The 13,215-nt window shown below is 37.4% G+C and overlaps 1 protein-coding gene across 1 annotated transcript in view; it reads right to left on the bottom strand.

The window, feature by feature from the left end:
• LIMCH1 (LIM and calponin homology domains 1) overlaps positions 1–13,215 on the bottom strand; it is a 335,209-nt gene that overhangs the window by 194,775 nt on the left and 127,219 nt on the right. Inside the window, 1 exon segment of the mRNA XM_074273744.1 lies at positions 3,898–3,968. Within this exon segment, the coding sequence (XP_074129845.1) occupies positions 3,898–3,968 (71 nt within the window).

Raw genomic sequence — 13,215 nt, 5'->3', positions numbered from 1 at the left:
TCAATGTGGCCCAGATGGTAATCCTCCTCACACAGATGATGAAACCTCAAAATTAAATGACTTATTTAAGAACATGCAATTGAAAAGTAATAGAGCAAGGATTGAACCTATTTGAAATCCCTTTCTACTAAAATTTCAAATAGTGAATGTTTGTGTACAAAGGGAGGGAAAACAAATCTGCTTGGGTTGGACTAGGGACCCTCCCAGTTCATATTCTTTGAATAACTGACTATTAAAGTCATTTGTCCTTTGTTCTGGAAGAGGACCATGACCTCAGGGAGGTGACACCATGATATATGAATTGTACTGAAGTGAGGGTGAACTGGATGATAGAGAAGAGACAAAGAATGAAAGAATGAAGGATATGTGGAGATCTTTATAGGGATGGATGATGAGAATGGAAGAAATAGAGGTCAGAGACTGAAATGTGAGAAATACTGTAATATTGCTAGGACTTGAGAAAGGAATTTTTCTCCCTTGAAATCAAATCAGTAAATCTTGAATGAAATAAGAGATGATTAAAAAAATGCAGTAAGTAAATTAAGAAATGAATTAAGTCCAGATGAGGATTTTTTCCCAGAATGAAGAATTCAATAGCTCTTATCAGAAGAGAGAGTTATTACAAGTGTGGGGAAATCACCAACCATTTCAAAAGAAACATGTTCTTTTAAAATGTATTGGGAAGGCACATTTTGCTAGGTGAGGAGTCATTATCATATAACTCCAAGATGTTTTTCTTGAGAGCCATCTATGTCAGATATCAAGCTGAAAAAAGCTGTAGGCAATAACTTCGCGATATTTCTCATAGTTTTAATGTGAACCAGCATAAAGCAGCTAGTTGGGTCATCCAAGATTTTATAGCAAGCCACGGTGTTGGGTACCATAGGGGTTACAAAGATGCAGAGGACACGATGCTGTTGTGTCCTAGTGGGAGGAGAGAAGGGGTCTGCAGAACTAAGCAGCACCATAGTGAATGTACTCAAAGGGACACAAAGCTTCAGAGGTTCTAGCAAAATCCACCTGTAATATCATCTTCGATCACTGCTTTAGCTGTCACCTTTACATGTGGTTCCAGTCCTGACCCATTCCACAAGCTTCCCATTCCCAATCACCCTTGAGATATTTCCATCCTATACATTCTCACTTCTAATTCACTTTGTCTTAGCAAGGCACTTGATAGAACAGGTACTTAATAAATGTTTGAATGACTTATTGACTGATAAAGTCTACAACTCCACTTTTTTTGCTTTCTGGTGTTGAACAATTTATAAAACTTCCTTTCTGGTTCTGTATGTTGAAAAGGTAGCTACCATAATCCTCAGAAAAGATAATTGTCTCTTCAGTTCTTACTCTCAGACTCTTGGGCAAGGGTCCTGAGCTTTCAGGGTCCAAAGTGGGGTAGCTCTGTTGTCACTGAAGGAGTATAGTTTCTAGGGAAATATAGCAGTGACTTTGGGGGGCTTCTGTTCTGGCAATCTGATTCCAAAGTCCTCTGGCTGTGGCCCCACACTCACACCCAACCTGGGAATGCTATTGTTCTGACAATCTCTCTGATTCTCAATTCATTCCTGATTGATAATCTGATCAGAACCAAATTCTGGAGATTGCTCCCCTGGGCCATAGAATTAGCACATTGGGACAGCTAGGTGGTGCAGTTGTTAGAGCACCAACCCTGAAGGAGGACCTGAGTTCAAATTTGAATTCAGACACTTAACACTTCCTAGCCATGGGACCTGAGAGAGAGAGAGAGAGAGAGAGAGAGAGAATGAATGAGAATGAATCAACATGTCAGTGATGGAAAGCTGGATAAATGTGTCTCCTTGCTTCTGTTTCTCTGCTGAATTCTCTTGGAATTTATGTGGAATTTAATTCACTCGTAATTGACCTTACAATTATAATAAACTTTGACAAGGAAATGGGTTCAAGCCTGAAAATTCTTTTTGAGACACTTTGTGACTCTGGTTTGTGACCCCAAATTTTTGGGTCCCCTTCCCAACCTCAATATTCACCATCATTCCATCTGAGTTGGCTTATATACCCACTAGAGATTAGAGATCCTTGGTGATAGAGACAAATACCATGAGTCCCCTTTTATGCGGAAGGATCACCACACACAGAAAAATGAAGGATCCTGCTCTTACTGGACAAGTTTGCATCCTGACCTTGCCACTTACTTTCTCTGTAATCTTTAATCAATCACAAACTATATGAACTTCAGTTTCTTCTAAAGGCAAAAGGGAGGTTTGAACTAGGGGATCACTAAGGTTCCTTCCAGTTGTAAATCCTCTGTCTTCAACCTATTCCCCTTTACTTAATGAGGGAGGAGAAAGAGGATCCCAATTAAAAGATGGGTAAATTTATACTTAAAAAAAAAAAAAGTCCAAAAGTTTTAAGGTCTTTCTGAATTTATATGGTATATAAGAGAAGTGATAAGATTTAATAATTCTCTGATTAGGGAAGAAGAAAGAATTTCCAAATATATTATCTGCAATTTGAAAAAAAACAAAACTACATGTCTCTCAAAGAAGATGGGGTTTCAAAAAAAAATTGCAATGAAGTTGAAGAGTTTAGGAATAAACATGAATTTTGCCATCAAACTTGGAGTTGGAAATACCAGTGAGTGATAGGATCTAACTCAATTTTATTATAGTTCTACTTGTGGTTTCTAGTCATATGAGCATCTGGACATCTCTAAAATATGGTATCTTCTCAATAACCTCAGATTGTAAATTAACAGAAGGCAATACTTGAATATGTATAAAGTAAATCTGCTGAAGATCCCAGTGTTTGCTATATACAGAAGCAGCTTTTATAAATAACAAGCACATTGTGAGGAACTCCAATGAAGAAGGCAGTTAACCACAGAGAAATGCTATTACTTTTTAAAATTGCTGGGGCATATAGTGCTAAGATATAAATTTTAAAGTTGTTTCAAAGACAAAACTATGAATATCAATTTCACTTTATGTTTTGCTTCGTTTCTTAAAAGAAAAAAAAAAAAGATTAAAAAAACCCCACTATCAGCATCCAAATCATAACTATTAAATCCAATACTTGAAAACTTCAGATTGAGTTCATGTCCTTTCTCGTAAAATTTTTACAGCTGCTGCTTATTTCATTACTAGCTTAAAAATAGGATTTGGTTGTTTTATTAAAGAAAAAAAAAAAAAAAACTTGAACACATCTTTGCTATAGCATTCCAAGATATAGCACATGTGATCAGGGAACGATAAGGAAACAAAGAGAATAAGTCTGAAGTTAGGGTTCATATTTTAATCATAGTCACTAGAAATGATTTATTGCACTGATCAAGGAGTATAAAAGTGCATGGAGAGGAGACAAGAGGAAAAGAAAGGCAGAGGAATGGAAGCAAAGACAGAGAGTGTGGAAGAAAAAGAATGATGGGAGAAAAAGAGATGAGAGGAGAAAAAATAAAGGAATGGAGGAGAAAGGATTGAGAAATGAGAAGGGAAAGGACAAAAGACAAGAGAGGAAATGAGAATGTAAATTCTTTCATTTAGTATTGTCTGAAGAGGAAAAAACAAAAACAAAGATGTACCACTGGACTTAAACAGGTTCGAATCCCAGCCCAGACACATATCAGTTATGTAACTATCATTTAAATCTCATTTAAAATCTCATTTTAAATCTCAAATTTAAATTATCATTTAAATTCTCATGGCTGCCTTCTGTTACTTGACAGGAAGAAGGCTGCCTACCCCTATTATTCAGCCCAGAACTTTACAACAAATCTGATACCAGAGTTACAGCTTGACAAAGCACAGGGAGGATCAATGAGATCAATACAAATGGGAATTTAAGTCATAAGGACAACATGAAAGTGATTTTTTTTTTTTTTTGGCCTCTTAATAACAATTCAAATGAATCTTTACTTACTCGCAGAGCAGGATGCCATTTTCTAGTCCTGTTCGAAAATCTCTGTCACCAAAACTTCTGCCAGTTACTTGCTGGGAAAGAAAAAGAAAAAAAGTATTAACATTACTCTCTAATCAGGAAATTCAATATTTTTCCTGTAATCCAATAGCCCAGGAAATTATTAGTGACATTCCAGGAATGGGAAAAATGTATTATGCATGGACATGTGGTCCTGCCTGAATCAATTAAATCTGAATTTAGGCATCTTTTTCCTGATTATTTCTTATTATCTATACACTATCTATAAAAACTTAAAATCAAAGGACCTGAAAGGAAGTTAGGCTAATCCCTCCATCCTGTAGATGAAGAAATCCAGAAGAGGTAAATGAATTGTTCACTCTCAAACAGGTAATAAAGCCTTTGAGGGAAGATTTAAACACAAATCCTCTTACTCTATTTGGTTAGGAAGTTATAAAGATTTAGCTAGAAAGTTTCTAGCTGGAACGATCTAGTGTGATTTCTCTTCACTCCTGTCTGATGTGGTTTTCTGCTTTTGTGGATTTGGTCTACACCATAGTGCACTTTATGCAAACTCATTATATCCATCTCATTCATTCAAAAACATTTCCTAAGCACTTCCTAGAAAACTAGCTAATATTCATCATTCATTTAAAAATATTGCCTAAGTACTTATTAGATAACTAATATTTAACTCATAGATTCAAAAACATTTTCTAAGCACTTAGCAGATAACTAGCTAATATCCATCTCATTCACTTAAAAATATTGCCTAGCTCTTCTCAACAATGTGATGATTCAGGCCAGTTCCAATGATCTTATGATGAAGAGAACCATTTGCACCCAAAAAGAGGACTGTGGGAACTGAGTGTGAACCACAGCATAACATTTTCACTTTTTTGTTGTCGTTTGCTGGAATTTTGTTTTCTTTCTCATTTTTTTCCCTTTTTAATCTGACATTTCTTATGTAGCAAGATAATTGTATAAATACATATAGAAGAATTGCACATGTTTAATATATACTGGTTTACTTGTCATCGAGGGGAAGGGGTGAGGGAAGAAGAGGGAAAAAAATTGGGAACACAAGGTTATGCTGAAAATTATCCATGCATATGTTTTGAAAAGAAAAAGCCTTCATAAAAAATTAAAAATAAAAATATTGCCTAAACACTTACTAGATAACATAGATCACCTCATAGATTCAAAAATATAGACTAAGCACTTAATAGATAACTAGCTATTTATATGGAGTTGAGGTTTGCAAAGTATTTTTTACTATTCTTTCATTTTCACAGTCACCCTAAAGGCAGATACTATTATTACCCATATTTTGCAAATGGGAAAACTGAATGGTGGAAAAATTAAGTGCCGCACCCAGAGTCATACCGCTAAGAAGTGTCATGCCTGGAATTTGAACTCAGGTTTTCCTGTTTCTAAGGCCAGTACCATAAAACATTAGACTAGGCAGTGTGTGTGTGTATGTGTATGTATGTGTTTTGAAAGGTTGAGATGGAATATAATAAGAATAAACTAAAAATCTAGGTATCAGCTTCTGGAACAAGCTGTTCATTCTTTACCTTTCTCTTAACGATCAAGATAAAAAGCCAGGCAGGTGATCCCTGCTGCATTAACCTATAAATCTCCAGTTTATAGCTGCTCAAACTCCTAGTTTTTCTACATCACAGTTCTGTTCTTCATTTGCTTTTTAACTAGACTATCAACACTTGGAGGGCAAGACCCATATTGAATGTCAAGCAAAAAAATCTCTCTTTTTCTTCAAAACAAACAAAAAACCAGAGGGCTGAGTGACACTACCTATTTTAAGTCTCAAATTCAAACCCTTTTGCTACTGCTCTGGAATTGTCTCAAGCTCCACGGATCAGGAATGATCTCGAGCACCAGGATCATTTGCAAACCCTTTGAAGTAAGAGGTGGCCCTTTATGGGAGAGGGGAAATGCTTTCCTGCCCTGGGAGAAGGTCATCTGTCATCACTCTTTTAAGCAGAGTAGCTGTTAGGAAGTTTATCTGTATTCTCAGGGAGAGCTCTGACTATTTCATTGGGGGGCAATTACTTCTCAGAGTTGTGTCAGTTCTAATGACATGATACAGACTCATTTATACAAATGAAGGCTCAAACCTTTCTGTTTTTCTTTTAGAGTGATACAGTAACTGCAAGCCAGTGTATAATATAACTTCAAGGCAATACCTTTTATTATGTGTTTACAATATAACACGTTCTATAATATGACTATAAGTGTTAATTTATTGACTACCTTCACGGTTATGGTATAGTGTAAAGGATAGAACTATTGCCAAGAATTAGCTACCCAACCCAAGGGTGATTTTTGTACAAATTTTAGTATAGAAATAAGCTAATTTTCCTTCCAGAATCTACACAAAGCGATACTCTCTGACAAACTGTAGTTCCATAATAAACTGCAAAATGATATAAAATAAAAATAAAATCATCCAATGAAGGGTAACAGCTTAATTAAAAGGTTCTATGCAAGTCAGAAGTTATTTTCACTGGAAAATGTAGGATTTGGAGTGAGAATAGGGGTTCCAGTTTTAACTGTGAGGAGCTCCCTTCATGATCTTGGATAAATCTCTTAATTTCTCTGGGCCTCTCTCCCTCCTAGCCCAGAGGATATGAGTAAAATACATTTTAAAAAATTAATTTATATAATTAAAATTTTCCCATTCTATGCTTTCCATTTTTTCCCCCTTCCCAGAAAGCCAGTCCTAATAGAAATCATTGTGAAAAGTGAGAGGAAGAATTTGGAAATTTTTAGCATTCAAAGGAATATGAATAGGAAACAGTTAATAAGAATATACTTTATAGATGGATGGCCCAAAGAAGTTCCATCATTTGAAAAATGAGGTCTATAAAAGTGACCTCTGGAACTCAATTTTCTCATCTGTTAACTAAGGGGATTGAAATATGATCTAATAATGTAATTTTTCAAAAAAAAAACCCACATCAAATATGTAATAGGTTCCTAGAATCATGGATATACTACTGTCAGGACAGTTAGAAGTCATCTATTCAAACCTGTCACATTACAGATCGGGAAAATAAGATTTGGAATGGTTAAAAAAACTTGTCCAAACTTTAGAGGCAGAGCCAAGTCTAGAATCCAGATTCTGATTTCAAATCTGGTTCCCTCTAGAACTCCAAACCACACAACCCCATTTAACCCGTTAAATATGCTATCTGAAGCCTAGAACCTAAATGCCCATGCAAGATATCAAGAACACGCTTGATTTGGCAGCACATATAAAGATATCAAGAACACATCTTTCCTCCAGCCAAGGCTACCTCAAAAGGATTAGGGATTCTCTCTACTGATAAGGCCCTGTCACTATAAGAATTCGTAACTTGAAATTGCTGTTGCTGATTTGAGACTGAAATCTCTATAGGGCACAGGATGACAGAAACTGAGGGACAGAAAGTAGAAAACACTTCCTGGCTCTCTAATTCATCTACTATTTATCAAGCACCGACTAAAGCAGCAGGCACTGTGCTAGGTATAAAAAAATGAAACAATCTCTTCTATTGAGGAGCTTCTACTCTAACAAAAGCCTCTTATGTGAGACAACCCAAGGGTGTCCACCCTCCACTGGGAGGAGTGGCAAAGACCTGAGAGAAGTTTCTCAAAGGGTCACTGATCAGTTTCCTCTTCCAACCATGCTTGAAGATAATCTCACTTCCGTCAGCAGCCCACCACTGGCTGAGTCAAGGACGTGTCCTGCTCCACTAGAGATCTAACTGCGTCTTTACCTTAGAAGGGACTGGGATCCACATATACCTTGGTCCTTCTTTTCCACCACCCTCTACCTCAATCCCCACTATATTTCTACATTCCTCAAAATTAAACTACAAGGCTTTCCATGCTTGATATAAAATGTACCCATAATAAAAAAAATCCTATGTTTCTTATTAACAATTTATTAATTTAATTATTTCAGTAATGACCAATTCTTCATGAGCCCAATTGTGGTTTTCTTGGCAAAGATAACAGAGTGGTTTGCCATTTCTTCCCCAGCTCATTTTACAAATGATACAATCCTACAAATGAGGAAATTGAGGCAAACAGGGTCAGGAACCTGCCCAGGGTCACCCAGCTGGGTGTCTGAGATCAGTTTTGAACGCAGAAAGATAAGCCTGACTTCAGGTCCTATACTCTATATAGTGTACTGAGCACTGGATACCATTTTGGATTTTACAAAACACTTTACATATTATCTCATTTGATACTTACAACAATAGGGGAGGTAAGTGATGTTTTTATCCCTATTTCCTAGTTAAGGAAAACTAAGTCTGACTAACCCATGATCCTACAGCTATTCAGTAAATGAGTCACCATGTAAATTCATCTTTTTCCCAAGTCCAGCACTCTCCATCATACTATTTACCTAAAGAATCACTTGTCACATTTAGAAGTCTGCAAAAAAAAAAAAAATCCCCTTGAACTCTTAACTGCCACCCTCCAAGGATGAGACTTCTCTAAGATAACCCATGATGTCCCCCTCATTCTTGTTCTTATCCCTGTCACCTAATTCCTAGCGTCTCTGAACCTGGTTCACAGTTTAGATCTCTCTGGAAAAGATTTTTGTCTTCTCTTATTGCTCTACACTTCATTCAGAAAGTCAATCCCCAGTTGTTTGTCCTTTCTTCTCAAAGAATGACCCAATGACATCAGGAAGATGATCTCGTAACATAAAAGCAAATGAAGGCTGTGCAAGGTCACCAGCCTCGGTTTCCCTCCAGAGCCATCTGGTTCCAGTAGCGAGATAGAGATCAGGATCACTGGACATGGCCCTGGAAGCAGTGGGAGATGTTAGCCTTTTTAAGCTAAGACCTTCAATAAGTCTCAGTTTGACTGAAGCAATTGGCCATTCAGCAAATAAAGGCTAGCTAAGAAAAATGAGGAAAAGAATGGTCTTTTTTTACTTAGTCCAAATAAATAAATTGTTTATATTTATTTAATCAATATGGGAGGACAAGACTCTAGTGATTTCCTGCCAAAGCAGAAACAATTGCTATTTACATTCATTCTGAGCCAATCAGGGCCAAAACAAAGACTAAGTGGGCTTCACCTGGGACCTTTTGTTGGCCATCAATGTGACCAGCCATGGCCCTTAAGAAATCTATGCCATAAACCCCCAAGATACTTTGGGAGAAAGGAAGAGGATACAGAAAAAGGCAGGCAGGAAGAAATCCACAGCTAGCCCTTCAACAGTTACTTCTATATATCATATATATATATATATGATCCCCAAACCTAACCCATATTTCCAGTTACTTTCAGATCTCTCCTAGATGTACCACAGTCCCCTCAAACTCATCTCCTAAAATGGGTGAGTTCCTTTTTTTCCTGTACAGATCATAGAATCCTAATTCTATATTGGAAACCTGGAGGTCCACCCCCCCCTCATTTTATAGATAAAGAAGTCCAGACCAAGAAAGATTAAACATAAAGGGCACCACCATCCTCCCAGGCTTAAAACCAAGATGTCAAACCCCCGCCCCCCCCTCACACTCATGTTCAATTTGTTGCCAATTTCACCTTTGCACCCTCTCTCGAATGCTCTCCCTTCTCTCCCTCTGACTTTTTGTGCAGTCTCCTAAAACCTTACTATCTCCACAAACACACTTCTGATCCAGTGACAGTGGCATCCTTGATGTGCTTTGAACACCCCATTTTTTGGCTCTGGCCATTTTCTCAGGTAGTCCCCCATGCCTGGAATGCTCTTTCCTTGCTTCCTCCAAATCCCAGGTAAATTCCCACCTTTTATATAAAGATTTTCCTAACTCTGCTTAACTCTAATTGGCTAATTACTTCCAATTTTGCTGTTTATAGCTCATTTCTACTTAATTATTTGGATTGGGTGCTCCTTAAGAGCAGAGGCTGTCTTTTACTTTTTTTTTTTTTTTTTTTAAATCTCCAATATGTAGCACAGTGTTTAGCATTTAACAGGCACTTAATAAATGCTTACTTGCCGACCTATTGATTACTGATTTTCTGGAGATGGATTATCCTCATCTCTACTCTCCTTTTTTATTTTCTCCAGTCTCTTTTGGTTCCCTCAGTAGCTGTTGCTGGCCTTAAATCACTGCTCCTCATTAGCAAAGTAAGGATGGAGGTAAGTCAGCCTCATGAGCAATAGCAGCTTGTTGGGGACATCTCAGAGAAGAGGAAAGTTTCTCTTGCCTTAGCTTCCCAAAGATCTCATTCAGGAGGTTGCCACTTCAATCTATTTAGTCTCCTTTTCTCTCTGACCTACTCTGCCTTAGTCCTTAACCCCTGGCTTCATCCCTATCTCCAGATCCCATAAAGATGCATGACTTATCATCACAAACTCCCAAACCAACATCCCATTAGCTCCTTCAGCCCTCCCCTGGTTGAATAGGAGAATTAAACGGCTGTTTTCCCCAAAAGTTGCAACCAAAAACGATTTTTGGTGAAGTTGAATGGCATTTTGGATACCTGATATCCTTCTCTGTAAAACTAATAAGGATTTTTCACTTGACAAGAGTTAAAATAAAAATCTGGATTTTCTGATATTAGGTTTCTTTAAAAGCTATGTACAGCTGAATTTTATCTCATTTGTAATTCCATATACAATAGAATGCTCTGCACATGGTGATGGGTTGAAGATTCTTGATTAGCCTCCCAAAATCTAACCCTAAGTCTGAGGTATGATGGCCTCGCTCACACCTAGTTCAGACTGAACCATAAAAGGTCTTTAGTTTTAAGTGGGGTGAAATAATCAATGGTGACTTTCCCTTCCATTAGCCATTGCACTTGGTACAAAGTGAGTAATTCATAACAGATGCATTTATTAAAGTCTCTCTTGCCAGCTAATGTGCTAAATACTGGGGATACAAAGAAAGGTAAAATTAGTCTTTACACTTGAGGAGCTCATGATCTCAAGGAGGGCAGAGCATGCAAATTAATATACAAACAAGATACACACAAGAGAAACTGGAGATGCTCCAATACAGGTACTAGCACCAGCCTTTCTGCAGAAAGTGGGATTCTGGCTGAGACTCAAAGGCAGGAAATAATTTGGAACAGATGGATATCTAGGATGGAAATCGTAAAGATCTCAGAGAATACAGACTCCTTAACCTCCACTGGCTGTGGATTCCAATGCAAAGCCAAGAATTCATTTTCTTGAAACTAAAATCTATCCTGCCATAAAGTCAGTCTTGGTTAAAGATCTTTTATATTTTGGGAATACTAATTAAGCCATTATTTCTAAATACACACACAAAAACATAAGATCAAAAGAAGAAAGAATCAAAATATAATATTTTTGTTCTTGAGGGGAGGGGCAAGAAGATAATTAAAAGCAAAACAAAAACACTCCCTCCTGGTTTATATAAACTGATAGGGTTCTTTGTTCTTCATTAAGAATGGTATCAATTTAATCAATCAATCAAATGCTTATTAAGCACTGCTGTTCATTATTTAGAAGGGAACCAATGAGGGCCAATAACATCTTGGGGCAATGTCTTAACTTTTGTGTGAATTTCTTTGAGTCAGAAAGAAATGCACAAATGCACAAAACCTTCAGCCTCGCTCTCTCTTCCAGAGGCCAGTGGCAAAACAAAAGTCAGGATAACTGGTGAGATGACCCAGGAGGCAGTGGATGACCAAGCTGTAAATGCTCCACAATGCCGGGCTGGCTGGTTTTATGCCCTTGGAACAAATTGTCTCATCCTGTCCATTTCCTCCAGGGAATTCTTCATGCCTGGGGCAGACACCCCCCAAATTTACCAAAGGGTGCCCCATCAGTTGCCCTCAATCAGGTTTAGCCTTTCTGCTGAATTGATTGAGCAAGATGTGGCTGCTACACATTACAGCTTATTGGAGCTACAGGTGAGAGCCACATGCCAGGTAAACAAAAGAAGATGGGTCCACCAGACTGATAACAATTTAAGTATACAGTAATTCTCAATATATTTATATTTGCATGCTCTGCGAAATCGTGAGCTCCTTGAGTCTAAAGACTTTTTTGCCTTTCTTTGTATCCCCAATATTTAGCACAGTGTCTGGCAAGATACATTTAATAAATGTATCTTTTATGCAAGTCAGACTAGGAATACTCCCAATCAAAATATGTCATTAGTGTTTGATTTGAAAACACATAATCTACTATAATTTCCTTCCCCATTATACTGTTTATTTTCAAATCATTCTATGTGTACATCTGTCAGACTGGTCTATAGGGATTTGGCCCAAATGGAAAGAGTGGTAGGGAATAGCTGGTTTACAGTTTAAAATCTGTCAAATAAAAACACCTGGATAATTGATCATTATTGCTTTTTTCAATCACACAACACAAAAAAAGAAGAATGACATATGAAATTTAAACAATCATTTTGTTAACTGCTTATTTTAGAGATAAGTAAAATAGGGACTTACTCTCTGTGTGACCCTATGCAAGTCTATTGGTCTTAACTTAGTGGAGAAGGAAGTGGTAAACCACTCCAATATCTTTGCCAAGAAAATCCTGTGGACAATATTGCACATTTGGTCCGTGGCGTAACTAAAAGAAAATAATTCCCTGCTCTACTAAATTACAATCTCCTTGAGGGAAGGAATAAAATCTAATTCCTTTCCTTCCACATCCCACACAGTGTCTTCACACGTCACTGGCACTCAATAGAATTAAGGAAGTCCAAAGAAGACATAATTGTATGGGAGGAATCCAATTCATTTGGACTTTCCAAAGATACGGGTAGAATTGGAAAATTGAATCCAATTCAACAAGAATGTATTGAGGGCTCTGTACTTGCTAGGGATGGGAGTATAGAGCTGAAACAACACCAAAGAGCTTCTAGTCTATTGCATACAATTATAATAGAAACTCCAATGAGACAGATGCAAAAGAGAAATGCAGACAAAGAGCTCCAGGTGAATTGGAAGCCAAAAAAATTGTTTTCAACAAGTAGGGAATGGAAAGGGGTAGTCTCAAGAAGGTTTTATGGACCCGGCAGCTCCTGAAGTGACTCTTAAGAAGGAGTTTGGAAGCTGCAGATAATAAAGGAATGCCAGATATGAGGAATATGCTGAAGGAATACAAAAGGAAACAGGAAATGGTGAGAAATCTATTAATGGCTAGCATTTGTACAGCACCTTAAGGTTTATAGGTTGTCCCATTTGATTGTCAAAACAACCATTCTTTTACAGATGAGGAAATCAAGGCTGAGCAGGCTTGAGTCATTTCTTCAAGGTCATACACAATTATTAAGTAATTGAAGCAGAATTTGAGTTGAGATTTTCCTGACTCCAAGCCTCCCATTCTAT

Source organism: Sminthopsis crassicaudata, chromosome 6, assembly GCF_048593235.1.
Source record: "Sminthopsis crassicaudata isolate SCR6 chromosome 6, ASM4859323v1, whole genome shotgun sequence".
NCBI lineage: Eukaryota > Metazoa > Chordata > Mammalia > Dasyuromorphia > Dasyuridae > Sminthopsis > Sminthopsis crassicaudata.
The sequence above is the reverse complement of the archived record's forward strand: the minus strand, read 5'-3'. Positions and strand labels throughout refer to the sequence as shown.